Here is a 15,176-nt window from a genome sequence, read left to right on the forward strand (position 1 = left end):
TTAATTTGCATAGGATGGATACATAAGAATCTATAAATGTGATTAGTTGTAGGAAGTAGAGAAGTGGATGGGGAACTGAGGCAACAAAGATGGGATGAGATGACACTTTCCATGTGTACCTTTAACACCATTTTGACTTTGAGCAAGGTTAATATATTCCCATTTTAAAAAATATTTTTTCATACATACATGTTCCAAAGATGAAAACAGTTGAATTATTTATTTGCTACATTTGTTCCTCAAAATTGCTCAAATTCAGAGTTGTCTTTTCTTTTCTGTAAAATATTGCCTTCTTTGTAATGAATGCACCCTTCCATTCAGATCATCCCAACACTGTCCCTAATGGCATTAAATATATACAAATTTGTCATTGAGTTCTGAACATGAGAGAGAGAGATGCTTCTTCCCTAAGCAAAAACATACACTAAATGTTTTGAGATACAACACTTAGTATTTATTTTGATACTGCCTAACTGACATTGCTGAAACACCTTCATACCTTCTAATGAATGTTCAATGCCATGGCCACGTTTCCGGTGGGGTTCATGAGTCACTTAGAATTCCATCTCAGATTTCTATTCAGAGTACCACTTTTCCATAGACATCTTACAAGTGCTCTGTGCTCTGATTCAGTCATTTGAAGGATATTTTGCTGTCATTGATTTATAGCAACTCCATAAAAATGATGCAAAGAAGTGGAATTTTTCTAAAACAAAATTATTTTTGCCAGTGGCAATGTTTCCATTTTTGTGGTTGGTTCATGCGGGTCTTTGATTTGCTGCTTTGGCTTATGCCACTTAGCAGCACTCGGTCTTCAGGTTCAGTTATGCCCATCTGAACCATTTAATAACAAAACTGGAAGGGAATTTGAAAGGTCTTAACTATACTATCCCTTGGGGCTCCTGGGTGGCTCAGTCGTTAAGCATCTGCCTTTGGCTCAGGTCATGATCTCAGGGTCCTGGGATCGAGCCCCGCATCGAGCCCCGCATCGGGCTCCCTGCTCGGCGGGAAGCCTGCTTCTCCCTCTCCCACTTACCCTGCTTGTGTTCCCTCTCTCGTTGTGTCTCTCTCTGTCAAACAAATAAAATCTTTAAAAAAACCAAAACAAAACAATCCTATCCCTTTACATGGGGCTTCCCCATAACTTTCCTCACCAAAGATGAATGTCCTTGTGCCACATGAACTTTTATTTTTATTTAGAGATGAAGAATTGAGGAACAGAGAAGATAAATAACCAGAAGCACTCCTAGAATTAGAATCTGACTTCAGGTTTGAGGGCCACTAGTCCACTGAACTCTGCCTCAGCACTTTTATTCTGAAAACACATCTGGCCTGGCAACTCTGCTCGGAGGCATGAATTAGACTCCTATTAAATGTTTTAAGGGCAATTTGGATGTGGTAGGGGAAAAAAGTAAAATAGCACTACTGACTTGATGAAAGCAGTTAGTTCTTGCTGAAAGTTTACCACAGAGCATGGACATGGGAATTGATAATCTTGCAAGGTGCATGTGACCAGGAGCTGAACGTGACTGTGTAAGAAACCAAGAATTTTCTTCTCTGCTATTACTATTTGTTAACGTGCACTTCTTACTGAAATTTGTATGGCTTAAATATTAATAAGCACTAATTCACTTCATTATTTATTCTGAGCTTTCTTTTAGAGTGTAAATGTGTTTTGGAAAGCATGTGTTTTTATTTTAACTCACATCTTTGGATGAGTCATGCTAAATTTAAAGAGAGTTGTTTTTTGTTTTCTTTTTATTTGGGGTAAATATTTGGGGTCTTACAGTGACTTAAAACATTTTTGCAGTTAAATAATATGGGTAAATGAAGCTATTTATTTTTGTACGCAAGAGAAAACATCTATAGGAATGTCTAAATATTTTATGGGCATTCAGGATTAACAAGGGGGAAAGGTACAGGGTAGAAGTAATATAAGCCTGAAAGGAGTGGAACAATGTTGTCAGGAGGCCAGTTTCTGGAAAGCTATGCTGAGTTCCCATGCTTTAATGAATTTGCAAATTACAGAGGGAAGCTTATAATGGTGGAGACATCACATGGAGTCATGCAGTGGATGAGCAAACAGAACACTTGAGTTTGGGGCTTAGTTTTTCTACTACTAGCAGTGTGACTCTGGCATGTCACCTAGCCTCTCTGAGATCCCTTTTCTGTATCTCTAAAGCAAGTGAATGTGAATCACTCTTTTTTTTTTATTCTTATGTTAATCCCCATACATTACATCATTAGTTTTAGATGTAGTGTTCCATGATTCATTGTTTGTGCATAACACCCAGTGCTCCATGCAGAACGTGCCCTCCTCAATACCCATACCAGGCTAACCCATCCTCCCACCCCCCACCCCTCTAGAACCCTCAGTTTGTTTTTCAGAGTCCATTGTCTCTCATGGTTCGTCTACCCCTCCGATTTCCCCCGCTTCATTCTTCCCCTCCTGCTACCTTCTTCTTTTTTTGTTTCCTTAACATATATTGCATTATTTGTTTCAGAGGTACAGATCTGAGATTTAACAGTCTTGCACAATTCACAGCGCTTACCAGAGTACATACCCTCCCCAGTGTCTATCACCCAGTCACCCCATCCCTCCCACCCCACCACCCATTCCAGCAACCCTCAGTTTGTTTCCTGTGATTAAGAATTCCTTGTATCAGTGAGGGAATGTGAATCACTCTTACGGTCCTTTTCAGCTCTTATATAGGAAAAAGCAAGTCTTTCCACTTAGGGTTACATATCTGACTCTGATTATAATTCAAAAACTGGATTTTGAGATGCTGGATAAACTAAGTTTTGTAATAACACACTGAGGATGTAGTTAAGGGCATTTAGGAGCTAGCAGACCAAGGTTCTAGAAGAGGCTTTGAAGCAGTCAGTGACTTTGAGCAAATTTATGCATTTCTCTAGGGATTAGGTTTATTTTCTCGATGTACCAGGTGAGCTGGATGGTCCCTGAGTTTTCTGTCAGCAATAACATTCATTATTCTCCTTGCCTTCTTCCAGTAAAATAACTCAAGGAAATATAGTTTCAGTTTCCAAAAATTTCTATGAGGAGTTTTTACAGGGATATACCAGAATGAATCAATATACAGGGGCTTTCCATGGAAATTATTCTGAAAAAGACCTGTCCCTTTTGAATGAAGATTTATCAGACTTTATGGAAACTGAACATAAATAAAAACTTTAGGTAGTTATTATTTTTCTATAGGCCATCATCTATTAAGAGAAAGTGAAGTTTGAGGAAGAGCAGATGGTTGGGATGGGTAGCTCATACTAATTGGACAAAATGGAGGACTAAAACAATTTTTAAATGCTTACAAATTTATGATCAATATGACATGAATTGTGAGTGTCCGATTAAAGACAAAAACTTTTAAACCAACCATTTATCTTTTCTCTTTAAAATGTAAAGCACAAACTTGCAAGAACTAGAAATACTTTATTTGATGGAATCATTCAAACAGATGAGAGTTAATTCATGTTTTTCAAGTGCTATCATCATTGTAACTTTAAGCAGATAAACCTTAACAATCATTATTAATGTTGTTTACATCTTAATTGGTTTGTTTAAATTCCAGTTCAATAAATTGTCATTTTTTACTTTTTATGAAGTAGTTTTTATAATGACAGCAAAAGAAACAATGATACAATGTAGACAAGCACTCAGAGGAAAAATTAGTGCCACATCCAAAAGTATTATTTTGGAAATTTATTTTGACATCATTTTTGTATTAAGATATATTGTCATTGTCCACAATACATCTGTGAGGTATCAGGTTGTTTGTCTTGATCCCTATTTCACACATAGGGAAACAAGCATAGTACATTTAGGAAATTTTCTAAGGGCACACATTGTGTCAGGACAGCACTGAGAATAGAATTTATTTCTGATATTTTTCTTACACAGTCCAACGCCTAACATGGTGCCCTAGAAAAAGTAAGTATTCAATAAATATCCATTGAATGAAAGAATGGCTAAATCATTCTATGAGATCTAAATAACTGTCATATTTGCCCTTCTTCATTAAATTGGACAATCTGTAGGAGCAGTTGAGCAATAAACTTTATCCACTGTCCTACCCACAAGTTTCCATTGCTACATGAAGGGGCTTTGCAAGATGATACCATCTGGTCAGTCCTGAAGTTACATACTCCAGGTCCCCCCAAAAGAGTGTCATTAATCTTGGTTCATTATAACGTTGGCTTTTGTGGTGTGAGTTAGCAGACAGTAGCATGTGCCTGAGACTAACTCTTTTCACCAAAGTCACTGAAAATCCATTATTGATACTGAATGTGTTACTGATGCCCTAGCCAAATGATATTTTAGTAAAACAGTGTTCTAAATTGGACTTAAAGAATTTAGATAGTTGCAGTCCTTGAAAATAAATCACTTGGCTAGTATTGGCTCTGGCTACCCCTCCAGAGGGTAATTACAATTCCAGAAAAGATAACTTATTTCCTGAGTTAATTTGTCATAGGTTGAGTTGCAACTGTAAACATGTTAAAAGTCACATTGGCATAACTTTTAACATTGATAGAAAAATGTGGTAAAGAACATAAGTGTTCATATCACCAGTACATATCACTAGTAGACAAAAAGATGACAAAACCAGAATAGTCATTCCCAGTGATGCATCATCAAGTAAGTTAAAGATTGTCATTCATTTCATTGGCACTGATAACCACTTACCTAAAAAACAAGTAAAACATCTCATGAAGCACTTATGGTTAAAATGCATTTCTTTAATTTTGATGACATTCATTTATATATTTATATATATATGTATTTGTTAAAACATATTTCTTTAATTTTGAGGACATTCACTTATATATTTATTTATATATATATGTATTTTTTTTTTAGAAAGAAAACCTATTTAACTGCACAGAAGGATCCTATTAAAGTGAAATTAGATACTTTTGCATCTGTCACCCGAATTTAGTGAAAATTTAGTAAAATTTCACCCAGGTGACATTTTCATGAGAGCATAGTCTGGAGAAATCTGAAAATACTACATCTCATTTGCTTTTATTTTAAACAAATGATTCACCAGACCTGCCTAATTGGATGGTATATTTCCACTGGAGTGAATGTCCTAATTGTAATTCAATACAAATCTTAGAGATAAGATTTATCAGACATTTCTACTCCATCTTATCATGTCCAAAGTTCAGAGATATTTTGAATTCTATCTAAAAGAGCATCACAAGGAACTTACAGCACTCTTTGGTGCAACTATTACCCATTCTTAGATCATTACCACAACTGAAATAGAAAGAGACATAAATAAAATTAAACTATTAAACATCGACTTAGTGGGCAGATTGCGTTTAGAGATCTACATGATAAAGAGTAGCTTTTGTATAAGCTCCTGTACTCTTTAAACTGAAAGCATAGTCTGTGTTGTCATTTAGAAATATACCTAACTGAAATCGGAATTCCATTTTGTAATTGTGTCAATTATGTTTAAAAGATCATTATTAAGTAAACTAAATTAACCTCTGAGCAATCCTACAGTGAGTAGAAATAGAAAAATATAAGCACCCACGCCTAGCAACAAACACAAATAACAGAGTCTTGAGTGCCAGATCTTTCAACATGTTTGCTTATCATTCAATCCCCTTGCCCACACTTTCTCTCTAGACCAGGCAGAAGAGTAAAACATTTGCAGAGAAATTCCCCAGATTCATGATTTCAGTTGCCTATGCCCTACAGACAAGCAGAAGATCCTATTTGCAAAGTCTTAAAGCACTTGTAAGGGCCCTGCGTGTGTGTCTATTGTCCTTGTTGCTTCTGTCCTGGAGAACTTGACTGGTCAGTGCTCTCTCCAGGACGGTGTGCAGGAGTGACAGGAAACTGAAATCCATAGCCATTGTATCCATCCAAGTAGACACATTGGAAGAAACTGATGGGGCCTATGGAACAGAGCATGAAAACTTGTTAAAACAAGCAGAATACAAGCAGGAACAAAGGTGAAACACAGACAGATAGTACAATGTAGGTGGACAGTTACATAGCCTTGACAATAACTAGAAAGTCAATAAACCTCATTGTGTCTTGGATTCCTCACGTGTAAAATCAAAACAACAGCAAAAGCTTCCTAGAAATGTTGTGGAAATTAAATCAGTAAATATATGTGAAGCACTTGGAATCTTTCCTGGCACATAATAAGCCCTTCATAAATGATCATGAAAATGATCTGGCATAGAAAGTCAAAGTACTTACAGTATAGGAAGCTATTGATGTGCACTGCACTCAGAAAAACTGTTAGATAGTAACAGATTTTAAAGCATGAGCTTATCGATACGCAAAGTAACTGACTTTTTTTTCTTTCAGTGTTTTAATAAAACCACAGAGAGTCTTGTGGTTCCTAGAGTCTTGAGGTTTTCCACTTGCCCTTACCCTGGAGGCAAGTTCTCTCCTGAGACGCAGAGTTACATTTCATTACACTTTCAGGTAGCAGCTCTGCCATCAGAGCAGAAAGCAACACAGAAAAGGTGTTAAAGACAAGCAAGGCAGTGTAGTGCAGTGGGTGTGAGCTTGAGCTGCCAATGTTCCCCGTGCTCCCAGGTAGCAGCTTTGTTAAGAGATGGTGACTTTAGCTTCTCCGAACAATCATGGGCACCTACCGACTCTTCAGTGTTTTCCATTTTATCTATTTGCTTCTGTTAATTAAGAACCACTTTTTGCCGATGGCCAGGAAAGAGAATGACTGTTGAAGCGACTGCTACGTGGAATATGGTGAAGCTGGCCAAATCCATATGAGCCTAAAGCCTTATGAAGTAGAATAAAGCAAGGCTTGGGTAGAAAGCAGCTGAAGGAAGCAACAAGGGATTATTTTGATTTCATCTCCTTGGGTGTCAGCTGACTTGAATCACTCGTTTTCAGTGATGAAAGTAGTTTGGAGAAATCTTGAATTTAGTTCTTTCCTCTCTTCTTCATCTCATCCAGAATTATCTTATTATTACTATTACTATTATTGTTTAGTTCTAGCTTCAGAGAGAAGCAGTAACACAACCTGCCCCCACCCCCGAGGTTGAGTGCTTGGGGTTTGACGGGCTACTGACAGGATGGCAACAAAGCTGGGCTGCAACAAGAGGAATGGCAGCACCAGTGCTAAGAGCAGAAGAGTCCAGCCGAGAGAGGCTGACTTCCAGCTGAACCTAGCAGACAGGGGCACAGTTCTGACCCGTCTACTTAATTGATGTTGATAGGCTGTTAATGAAAATATCATATAGTTGCAAATCTTAGAGCTTATATAGAAGACTCAGGAATATCAGACTATAGAACTACTTTAGAGTAGGGTGAAAACAGGAAATATTGTTTTTCTACAGTAAATCTCCCAATTGAACTTAAATATTTGAAAACTTTTTTACTAAAAATATTGAATTGATTTATTTATAGATTTTTCAATAATATTGGAAAGTGTTGTTAAGACTGCTTATTTCCCCATATTTCTCACAAGACATTGGTATGAGGAGTTATAATGACTATCTCTCTCTCTCTCTTTTTTTTTTTTTTAAGATTTTATTTATTTATTTGACAGAGAGAGACAGTGAGAGAGGGAACACAAGCAGGGGGAGTGGGAGAGGGAGAAGCAGGCTTCCCGCGGAGCAGGGAGCCCGATGCGGGGCTCGATCCCAGGACCCTGGGATCGACTCTCTCTCTCTTGCCTGTTGCAATGGCCCCAGCATTAAAGCAGACCTTGGAACACAGTAGTCACTTAATATTTGTTCAATGAATCAAGTATTAACGCAGAGTAGGAGGCATGTTAGTAATTTCCTGCAGAAATACATTAAAGAAACATTTAGAATCCAGAGAACATTATTGATGTCATTTCCTCAGATAAATGTCTATTCTTTACTTTAAAATCATTATGTGAGGGGGCGCCTGGGTGGCTCAGTCAGGTAAGTGTCTGCCTTTGGCTCAGGTCATGATCTCAGGGTCCTGGGATCCAGCCCGTATAGGACTCCCTGCTCAGCGGGGAGCCTGTTTCTCCCACTCCCTCTGCCTTTCCCCCCACCCCTTGCGTTCTCTCTTTCTCAAAAAAGTAAATAAAATGTAAAAAAAAATTAAAAAATAATAAAAAAACAAAATCATTATGTGAAACAAACTTCCGTCATACCTATTTCAAACATTGCTTCCTTTAGTCTGTCCAGCAATGACTTTAATGCAAATGTGAATGCAAAATGTATCACTTTACCATTTGAAGAAAAATGTCTAATTCGGAAGTACCAGAATAATGAGAATCTTGGATATTGAATTTTGTAACTGCACATGAATGTTGATTGCATTCTAAAATCAATAATCCCAAAGATTGAATATTAAGAGCCTGCCATATATCTGGAAAAACCAAAAAGGACTTTCAATCTTAGAAGTGAGTTTCTATGCAATTGAATTGCTGAGTCCTATTTCTACATTTTCTTTCTTTTTGATATAAAAAAGTTTAGCATATCACTTCAGCTGTCTTATTACAAAGCAGACAGTAACACACATTTAAGCACAAGTTCAGTTAAGAGTGCTCAGGATCACAGATGTGTAAAACGTTTTGCAAAACTGTCACTTCAGTCCGTACTTTGTAATTCTTCCAAACATGTGCCTCCTGCATGACAAAGAGGGATGAAATTCTTTTCGAAATATAAATGACCTACTTTAATGTTATTCTTCATGTCTGTGCTAAACATATTTTTCTTCTAATACTGGTCTTCTTAAGAGTCTTAAAGTGTCAATTTATAGCTACTACCTCTAATAGAGAATGATTCCATAGTTTTTTTTTTTTTTTTTTTTAAAGATTTTATTTATTTATTTGAGAGAGAGAGAATGAGAGAGAGCGAGTACATGAGAGGGGGGAGGGTCAGAGGGAGAAGCAGACTCCCTGCCGAGCAGGGAGCCCGATGCGGGACTCGATCCAGGGACTCCAGGATCATGACCTGAGCCGAAGGCAGTCGCTTAACCAACTGAGCCACCCAGGCGCCCCTGATTCCATAGTTTTAATGTAATTATAAACTTACTTTTTTGCCTCTTTGTGGAAGACACATCTTCAGCTTCTTCTAGTGGATACAAAAATATGAAAGTAAATAATGTGTACATTCCCAGCTATCACACAAATACGTAGGGACCTGACAATGTCTAAACAGATCCACGATATGAAAGAAACAGGAGTTAATGCCTTCCTTATAATATACACTAGGTTCTTATTTAGATTCTGCTCAATCTCTCACTATAATGTTTTATAGGTAAGAACCAGGGGCAGAAGAGGAGACTGTGGAAGAAATGTGGTGTTTGACCGGCAATTGTTCAAATAAGAAAACTGGTCCTGATGTGTTGGATGTTAGTGGAGGAGAGCTAGTTGACACACATTTCTTTCTTAGAAGAGGTCATTGATGTTCAGAGTTATAATATGGTAAGAGTGAGATGGCTAAATGATGAATAGTTCAGTCAAAATCATTCTAAATTTTTGAGGAACTTAAGTTTTTAGTGATCACTCTTGCCAAGAAAGAATATCAATAGACCTGTGTCCTGTATCCTTCCTTTTCTCATCTGGCTCAAGGACTTCTCTGCTGTAGTGATACACACCATGTATTTATCTAGTGCTGGATAAATTGAAGCTATCTATTTGGACCCCTTTCTCTAAGTTAGAAGTTCTTTACTGGTGTCCATATTTGGGCTTTGGGGGGGTGGTTTTTTGCAAAACCCTGAAATGTTAGGAAGATGTGAGTGTGTGTGTTTCATTGAAAGTTAGGTTTTAGATTTCATCAAGTTCTAAACGTGTTCAAGGACCTTTCTTCTCAAAGTGTGATCCACATACCAAGAGTTTCACTATTACTTGGAGGTTGATATAAAGGTAATTTTTAGGCTCCAACCCAGATTTATTCCATTCTAAGAAGATTGTCAGAAGATTTATATATAAAATAGTTTGAGAATCTCAGCAATGGTCTAGAAGTCGAAAACATATTAAGAGTTGTTGTTTTTAATAATTCAAGTTGTAAAAAAATCTAAAATTTCAGTATTCAAAAACATATCTTAGGACAAGTGTAAATTATTTAATAAAACTCAGGTGTCCATTCCCTTATGTCTTTCCTCAAAGCACTATTTTCTACACTGTTAATTAATTCTGGGCACTGCTATACTACTTATATTTTCATGGCAAGAACAACTCTTAGGTGAACTCTATTATGTACAGGAAAGTAGAATAGAAAATATTTATTACATAACAAGCCAAACTAGAGAGCCAGGAAACCCTTCAGGGAAAACACACACACACACACACACACATCAAATTAGTTGAAACCTTTACAATACAGATAAAGAAATTTGGTCCTGAAAAGACTTGCTCAAGATTATTCATCTGGTTGTGGTACATTTTTCTGAGGTTTGTCTTTGCTTCCTCTCTCCCTCCCTCCCTTCTTTCCTCTATGTCATTGTAGCTAGTATAGGCAAATTATTTCAAATTTTCTTAATAAAAATACGTCGGGTGCCTGGGTGGCTCAGTCAGTTAAGTGTCTGCCTTTGGCTCAGGTCATGATCTCAGGGTCCTGGGATCCAGCCCTGCATGGGGGGGGGGGCGGTCCCTGCTCCGAGGAGAATCTGCTTCTCCCCCCTCTTTGCACCCCCCCCACCCTGGTCATGCATGTGCGCACTCTCTCTCAATAAATAAAATCTTTAAAAAAAATACGTCAACTTAATCTTTGAACACTTATGTGGTCCTCTTCCTGTCAAATAATATCCCCACAAATCTTGGTTAATTGATAATTTTGAAATATTGTTCTTATAAGCAGATTGGACAAGAAATACATCTAATAATTACTTTCAGATAAACAAGTGTCCACCTATGTACAGATATGCATATGTATATATATTTTCCAAATAATGTAAAAAAGCTATTTGTTTAAAAATAAGGTTACCATCTAAACATTACTTAGGAAAAGCTGAGGATTAAATCAAGAATAGTTTAATAAAACAGACAAAACATTACAGGTAGCCTTAACAGAAAATTCATAAATACAGTGAAGATCATGAGCTCACCTTTAGCTTTCTTTGAAGCTGATACATCTTCCAAATCTTCTCCTAGAGAGTAAAGAAAGGACACATCTACAGTCTATTTTACAGATTTCCCAAAGAGGAAATTTTATATTTAAAGATTTTTGAGTCACAGGATATCTTACTCTATGAACTCAGCATCTAGTGTCACTATGAACAAAAACTTCAGGACACACAGGGGAACATCTCTGACGGAGGAAGGTGGGGAGGAAATGGATACCATGCCAGGCTGTGGTCAGCAGGCTGGCAAAGGCTGACTACGGAAAGAAGGGCCAGCAGTGACTCCCAAATGTGCCTCTAACTCTCTGATTCCTAAATCTCCTTCCCCAAACCACGAGTGCTTCTGGAATTTAGGAAATTTGAGGTAAATGGCTAAATATCCACAAGCTGGATCCTGAGAAAAATATCCACCCACATATTTTATTAGTGGACTGATTAGATTTTAGTCTTTTGACAATTATATAGGCAATTAAAAGACATTAAAAGTTGACCAAAGCTCAATACATAAACAATGACTTTTAAGGTACATTATGTGAATTACTTGGTGTTTTGTGTACAGGTACATACGGAATAATGTGGAAAAAATTTTAAGTTAGAGATAACTCTAACACAATACAATTAAATGATCTTTAAATATTCACATCAACTTTTTAGCATTTGTAATGATCTGAAAGAGGGCTGGTTTTCTATCATTTATCCAGATTTTGCATACCAGCTGCTCACTAATAAATAGAAAAGGGGTAAAATAGGTCAGTATGCAAATTTTCTCTAATAAGAATGAAATGTGACCTCTAGGAAGAGATGTTATTATGTAAAAGAACAAAATGGGAAAAAGAAAATTATTAGCATTTTCTTGCAGTGAATATTTTTAAACTATTTATTTAAAATTTTATTTTTTTAATTAACAACCTTGGGGGAAAAGTCACATTAGGACTCAGAGGCAAAGACAGAAACCCAAAAATGGCTTTTTGTTTTGTTTTGTTTTTCTTGTCAGGCTGGAGCAGAGTTTAAATGCAGGCAAGAACCACTCCAGCTCTGGCCACGCCTTACTCTCTACATCTGGGTCTCAAGTATGTCGGTTGCAAACTGGCTTCACTTCATTCAAGGACTTAGCTCAGGCATTCATGACTTCCTCAGTCTGAGCATCCTTTGCTCCTGCCCTTCGCAGTGTCACTTAACTGTGGACTGGAGCATCCACTTGGTCCGCAGCAGTGAATTATAAAAATTTCAGCCTGATTGGCTTAGAAATATTTCAATATAAGCTTAACTCAATTAAATATTGGATTAAATAACCATGGTCTTAAACTTCTCAGTTAGCAGCTATGAATAAAGAAAAGGTATAAATGCGTACATGATATTTCGAAATAACCTAACGATATTTTAAAAATGATGCCAGAGTTTTTAGAAGAGTCAAATAATTGTTATATTTTCATTGGGTAGCGAGAATCTGCTAGTTTCTATGGGCGATGTTTATAAAAATAAAATAATGCCAGGTTCTTATACACAAGAAATATAGATTTTATTTTCGTATGTTATAGCACACTTAAAACTATGTTACTTATTCTCTGGATCCATTTGTTATCCCTGGAGAAATAAATATGGGTAGAATAAAAACCTTAGCTTCTTCTCTTTTCCAAATCCTGTATTCTGACCCAGCATAAACCAGCTACAAGTGATAAAAGCTGGTAAGAAGTGAGTCACATGTCAATTGTTCAGGCTAACAGGGAACACGGAGGCACAAGAAGGCAAACTGCAAGCCCAGGGCAGTTGCCATAGAGATGCAGTCTCTGTGTACGCAACTTAACAGCAACAGAAATTTACTGAACTAGGAATAATGAATGTACTGTGATTGTCACTGTTCAGAATACAAAAAAGAAATAGCATACTTACAGTTCATTTACTTTTATAACTTGTGCATTGATTAGATGAGTGTGGTTTGGATAAAACAATAAATACTGGACTCTAAAAAGGTATAGTTGTTACCATAAAAGAAGTATCAACATGTGCCAATGGAATTTTAAGGTGTGACTTGCTTTTTTGGGAGGGACAGTCAAGAAAATATTTTATGAAGGAAGTCTAATTTATTTTTTATTTTTATTATTTTCCCTTGGACGGTTTACCTGAGGAAATATACTTAAGATGAGATGTGGAAAAAGTCAAGAAATATCAATATATAACAGCCGCATCCAATTTTGGAGTTGAATAGGAGAGATGTTTTGATTTTTTGTTAAATTTGCAAAAAGAATAAGGAATGTGATGTGTTACTTTCATAAGTTTTTAGGGTCAGATCAGTGCAGATACCCCACTTGAGTCTGAAAAATAAACAATTCAAGCTGCTAAAAGTGAATAATTTGATATTTGTTGCCTTAAAGGTCTCTGAGCTGGACAGTGCAGCCTCCAAGCCGAAAAGGGATGACAAAGGTTCTTAAGTCTAAGGACAATGACTGGGAAGCAGAATCAGATGATGAGTTAGAGGCCTTGGGGTTCTGTGATAAGCTGAGTGTATCCGCATCACTTGAGAAAGAGAGGGGAAGGAAGAATTACCCATATCTTATCATTGAAACATCACAGCTATTACAATATTGATTTTTAGAAAATGATTTGTATACCTTGTATAATTTTAGAGCACAATGAATTTTATTTTCTGCACATATCCCTTAATAAATGGTATCTTTTCATTTAAAATGTGTTCAAGAAAGAAATCATATTTTAATGTACTTTGTAAAAATAACCAGACTAGAATATGAGAGAATGGATTCAGAGAAAGAAATTGGGAATGTATTTTAATGGTCAGCATAGAAACAATGATTTCTGTGACTGGAAGTCATGAAGGAGTTGAGTGTAGATGAGGCTTTGTAGGTAGAGTTAAATGGGATTGAGTACATGTGAATGCAAGAGCTTAATATAAGAAGGGATCGCATAATGCATTTTTTTTGAGTTTGGAGGAAGATAGTGGTGCCATTCCCAGCAACAAGGAAATCCCAGGAGGCACTCATTAGCTGGGGATCATGAAAAGTTTAATTTTCTAGGAGTTCAATTGTGGTGTTAGCTGGTCATGAAATTGCAAGTGTCTAATAGGAAGAAAGACAGAAGGCAAGATGTCTAGAAAAGTTTAGAAGTGACATGAATTGAGTTAATAGGCAAAACTGAGTAAGTTGAGAGGTCACTTTTAATGATAGCAATGATATTTAATATTTCTTAACACCATCTGCTGTGCCTTATTATTTCATATGTGTTAGCACATTCAATTCTGACAACTCCTTTGTGAGGTAGTTGCTCTTACTTTAAATCTCCTGTACAGATGGGGCAGAGAGGGGTTAAGTGCTGTCCAAGGTCACAGAGTGAGTTAAGTGGCAGGACTGGACCATAGACTGCAATCTACCTAGATCAGAGCCACTTGAATGAGGATTTATATTTATTTCGCAAATAGTACCCCTGTTATGTGTCAGCCACTGTTCTAAGCACTTTATGAAGAATAGCATATTTCACTTCCTTGGCAAATCTGTGAAGAGGGTATTATTACTATTCCCATTTTGTAAGTAGGACAGTTGAAGGCTGGAGACTCAAGTTCCCAGAGCTAGTTAGTGGGGAAAACTGGGATTCAGACTCAGGCATTCTGGTTCTAGAGATTGTGTTATTAATCACTGTGCCATTCCATCCCTTGAGGATGGCCTCTTAAACCCAGTTCTCTCTGATGCTAGAACCTATGCATTATATTGCTGGCTGCATGAATTATCAACTTGTGCAGAGCAGAGATGGAGTGTCCCTCCTCCAACAATCCATTCTCCTTCAGAGGGTATGAATAGAAGAGTTACTTAGCTGTATTTGAAAATGATAATGACAATGAAGGAGGAAAATATATCTGTTCTGTTTGCATAAACACTGTAATTTAGGCAATCATATTCCAAACAATTAAGAATGAAAATATTATCCTGACTTTCAAATTGTAGACTCCATCCTTTACTTATATAGAAATTTAGATTAAAAAAAAAAAAACAGATTCAAAAGGAATCACAAGTATTAATGAATCCATTCTCTTATCAAATTCAGACATCTCTTCTATAACAGAGTCACATGGGAGGTCTTGTCTGTGTGGCTACCATTTCAATCTTCTAAACATTTTGAT

At 36.8% G+C, this 15,176-nt stretch overlaps 1 protein-coding gene across 13 annotated transcripts in view; it reads right to left on the reverse strand.

Annotated features, from left to right (window-relative positions):
* Window positions 1-3,428: 3,428 nt before the first annotated feature.
* Window positions 3,429-15,176, reverse strand: part of TRDN (triadin) — a 382,659-nt gene continuing 370,911 nt past the window's right edge. For 7 of the 13 annotated variants that reach the window (XM_054505540.2, XM_054505539.2, XM_054505529.2 and 4 more), the window contains 3 exons: window positions 11,036-11,077; window positions 9,022-9,060; window positions 3,429-5,925 (listed from right to left, as the gene is read on the reverse strand). In XM_054505540.2, the coding sequence (XP_054361515.1) occupies window positions 5,786-5,925; window positions 9,022-9,060; window positions 11,036-11,077 (221 nt within the window). In that variant the 3' untranslated portion in view covers window positions 3,429-5,785. The remainder of the gene's footprint in view (window positions 5,926-9,021; window positions 9,061-11,035; window positions 11,078-15,176) is intronic. The other 6 variants (XM_054505532.2, XM_054505530.2, XM_054505537.2 and 3 more) reach the window with 3 other exon arrangements.

The sequence above is a fragment of the Mirounga angustirostris genome, unplaced genomic scaffold (assembly GCF_029215605.1).
Source record: "Mirounga angustirostris isolate CCGP_5_RB_7025 unplaced genomic scaffold, mMirAng1.0.hap1 SCAF_8, whole genome shotgun sequence".
Taxonomy (NCBI): Eukaryota; Metazoa; Chordata; class Mammalia; order Carnivora; family Phocidae; genus Mirounga; species Mirounga angustirostris.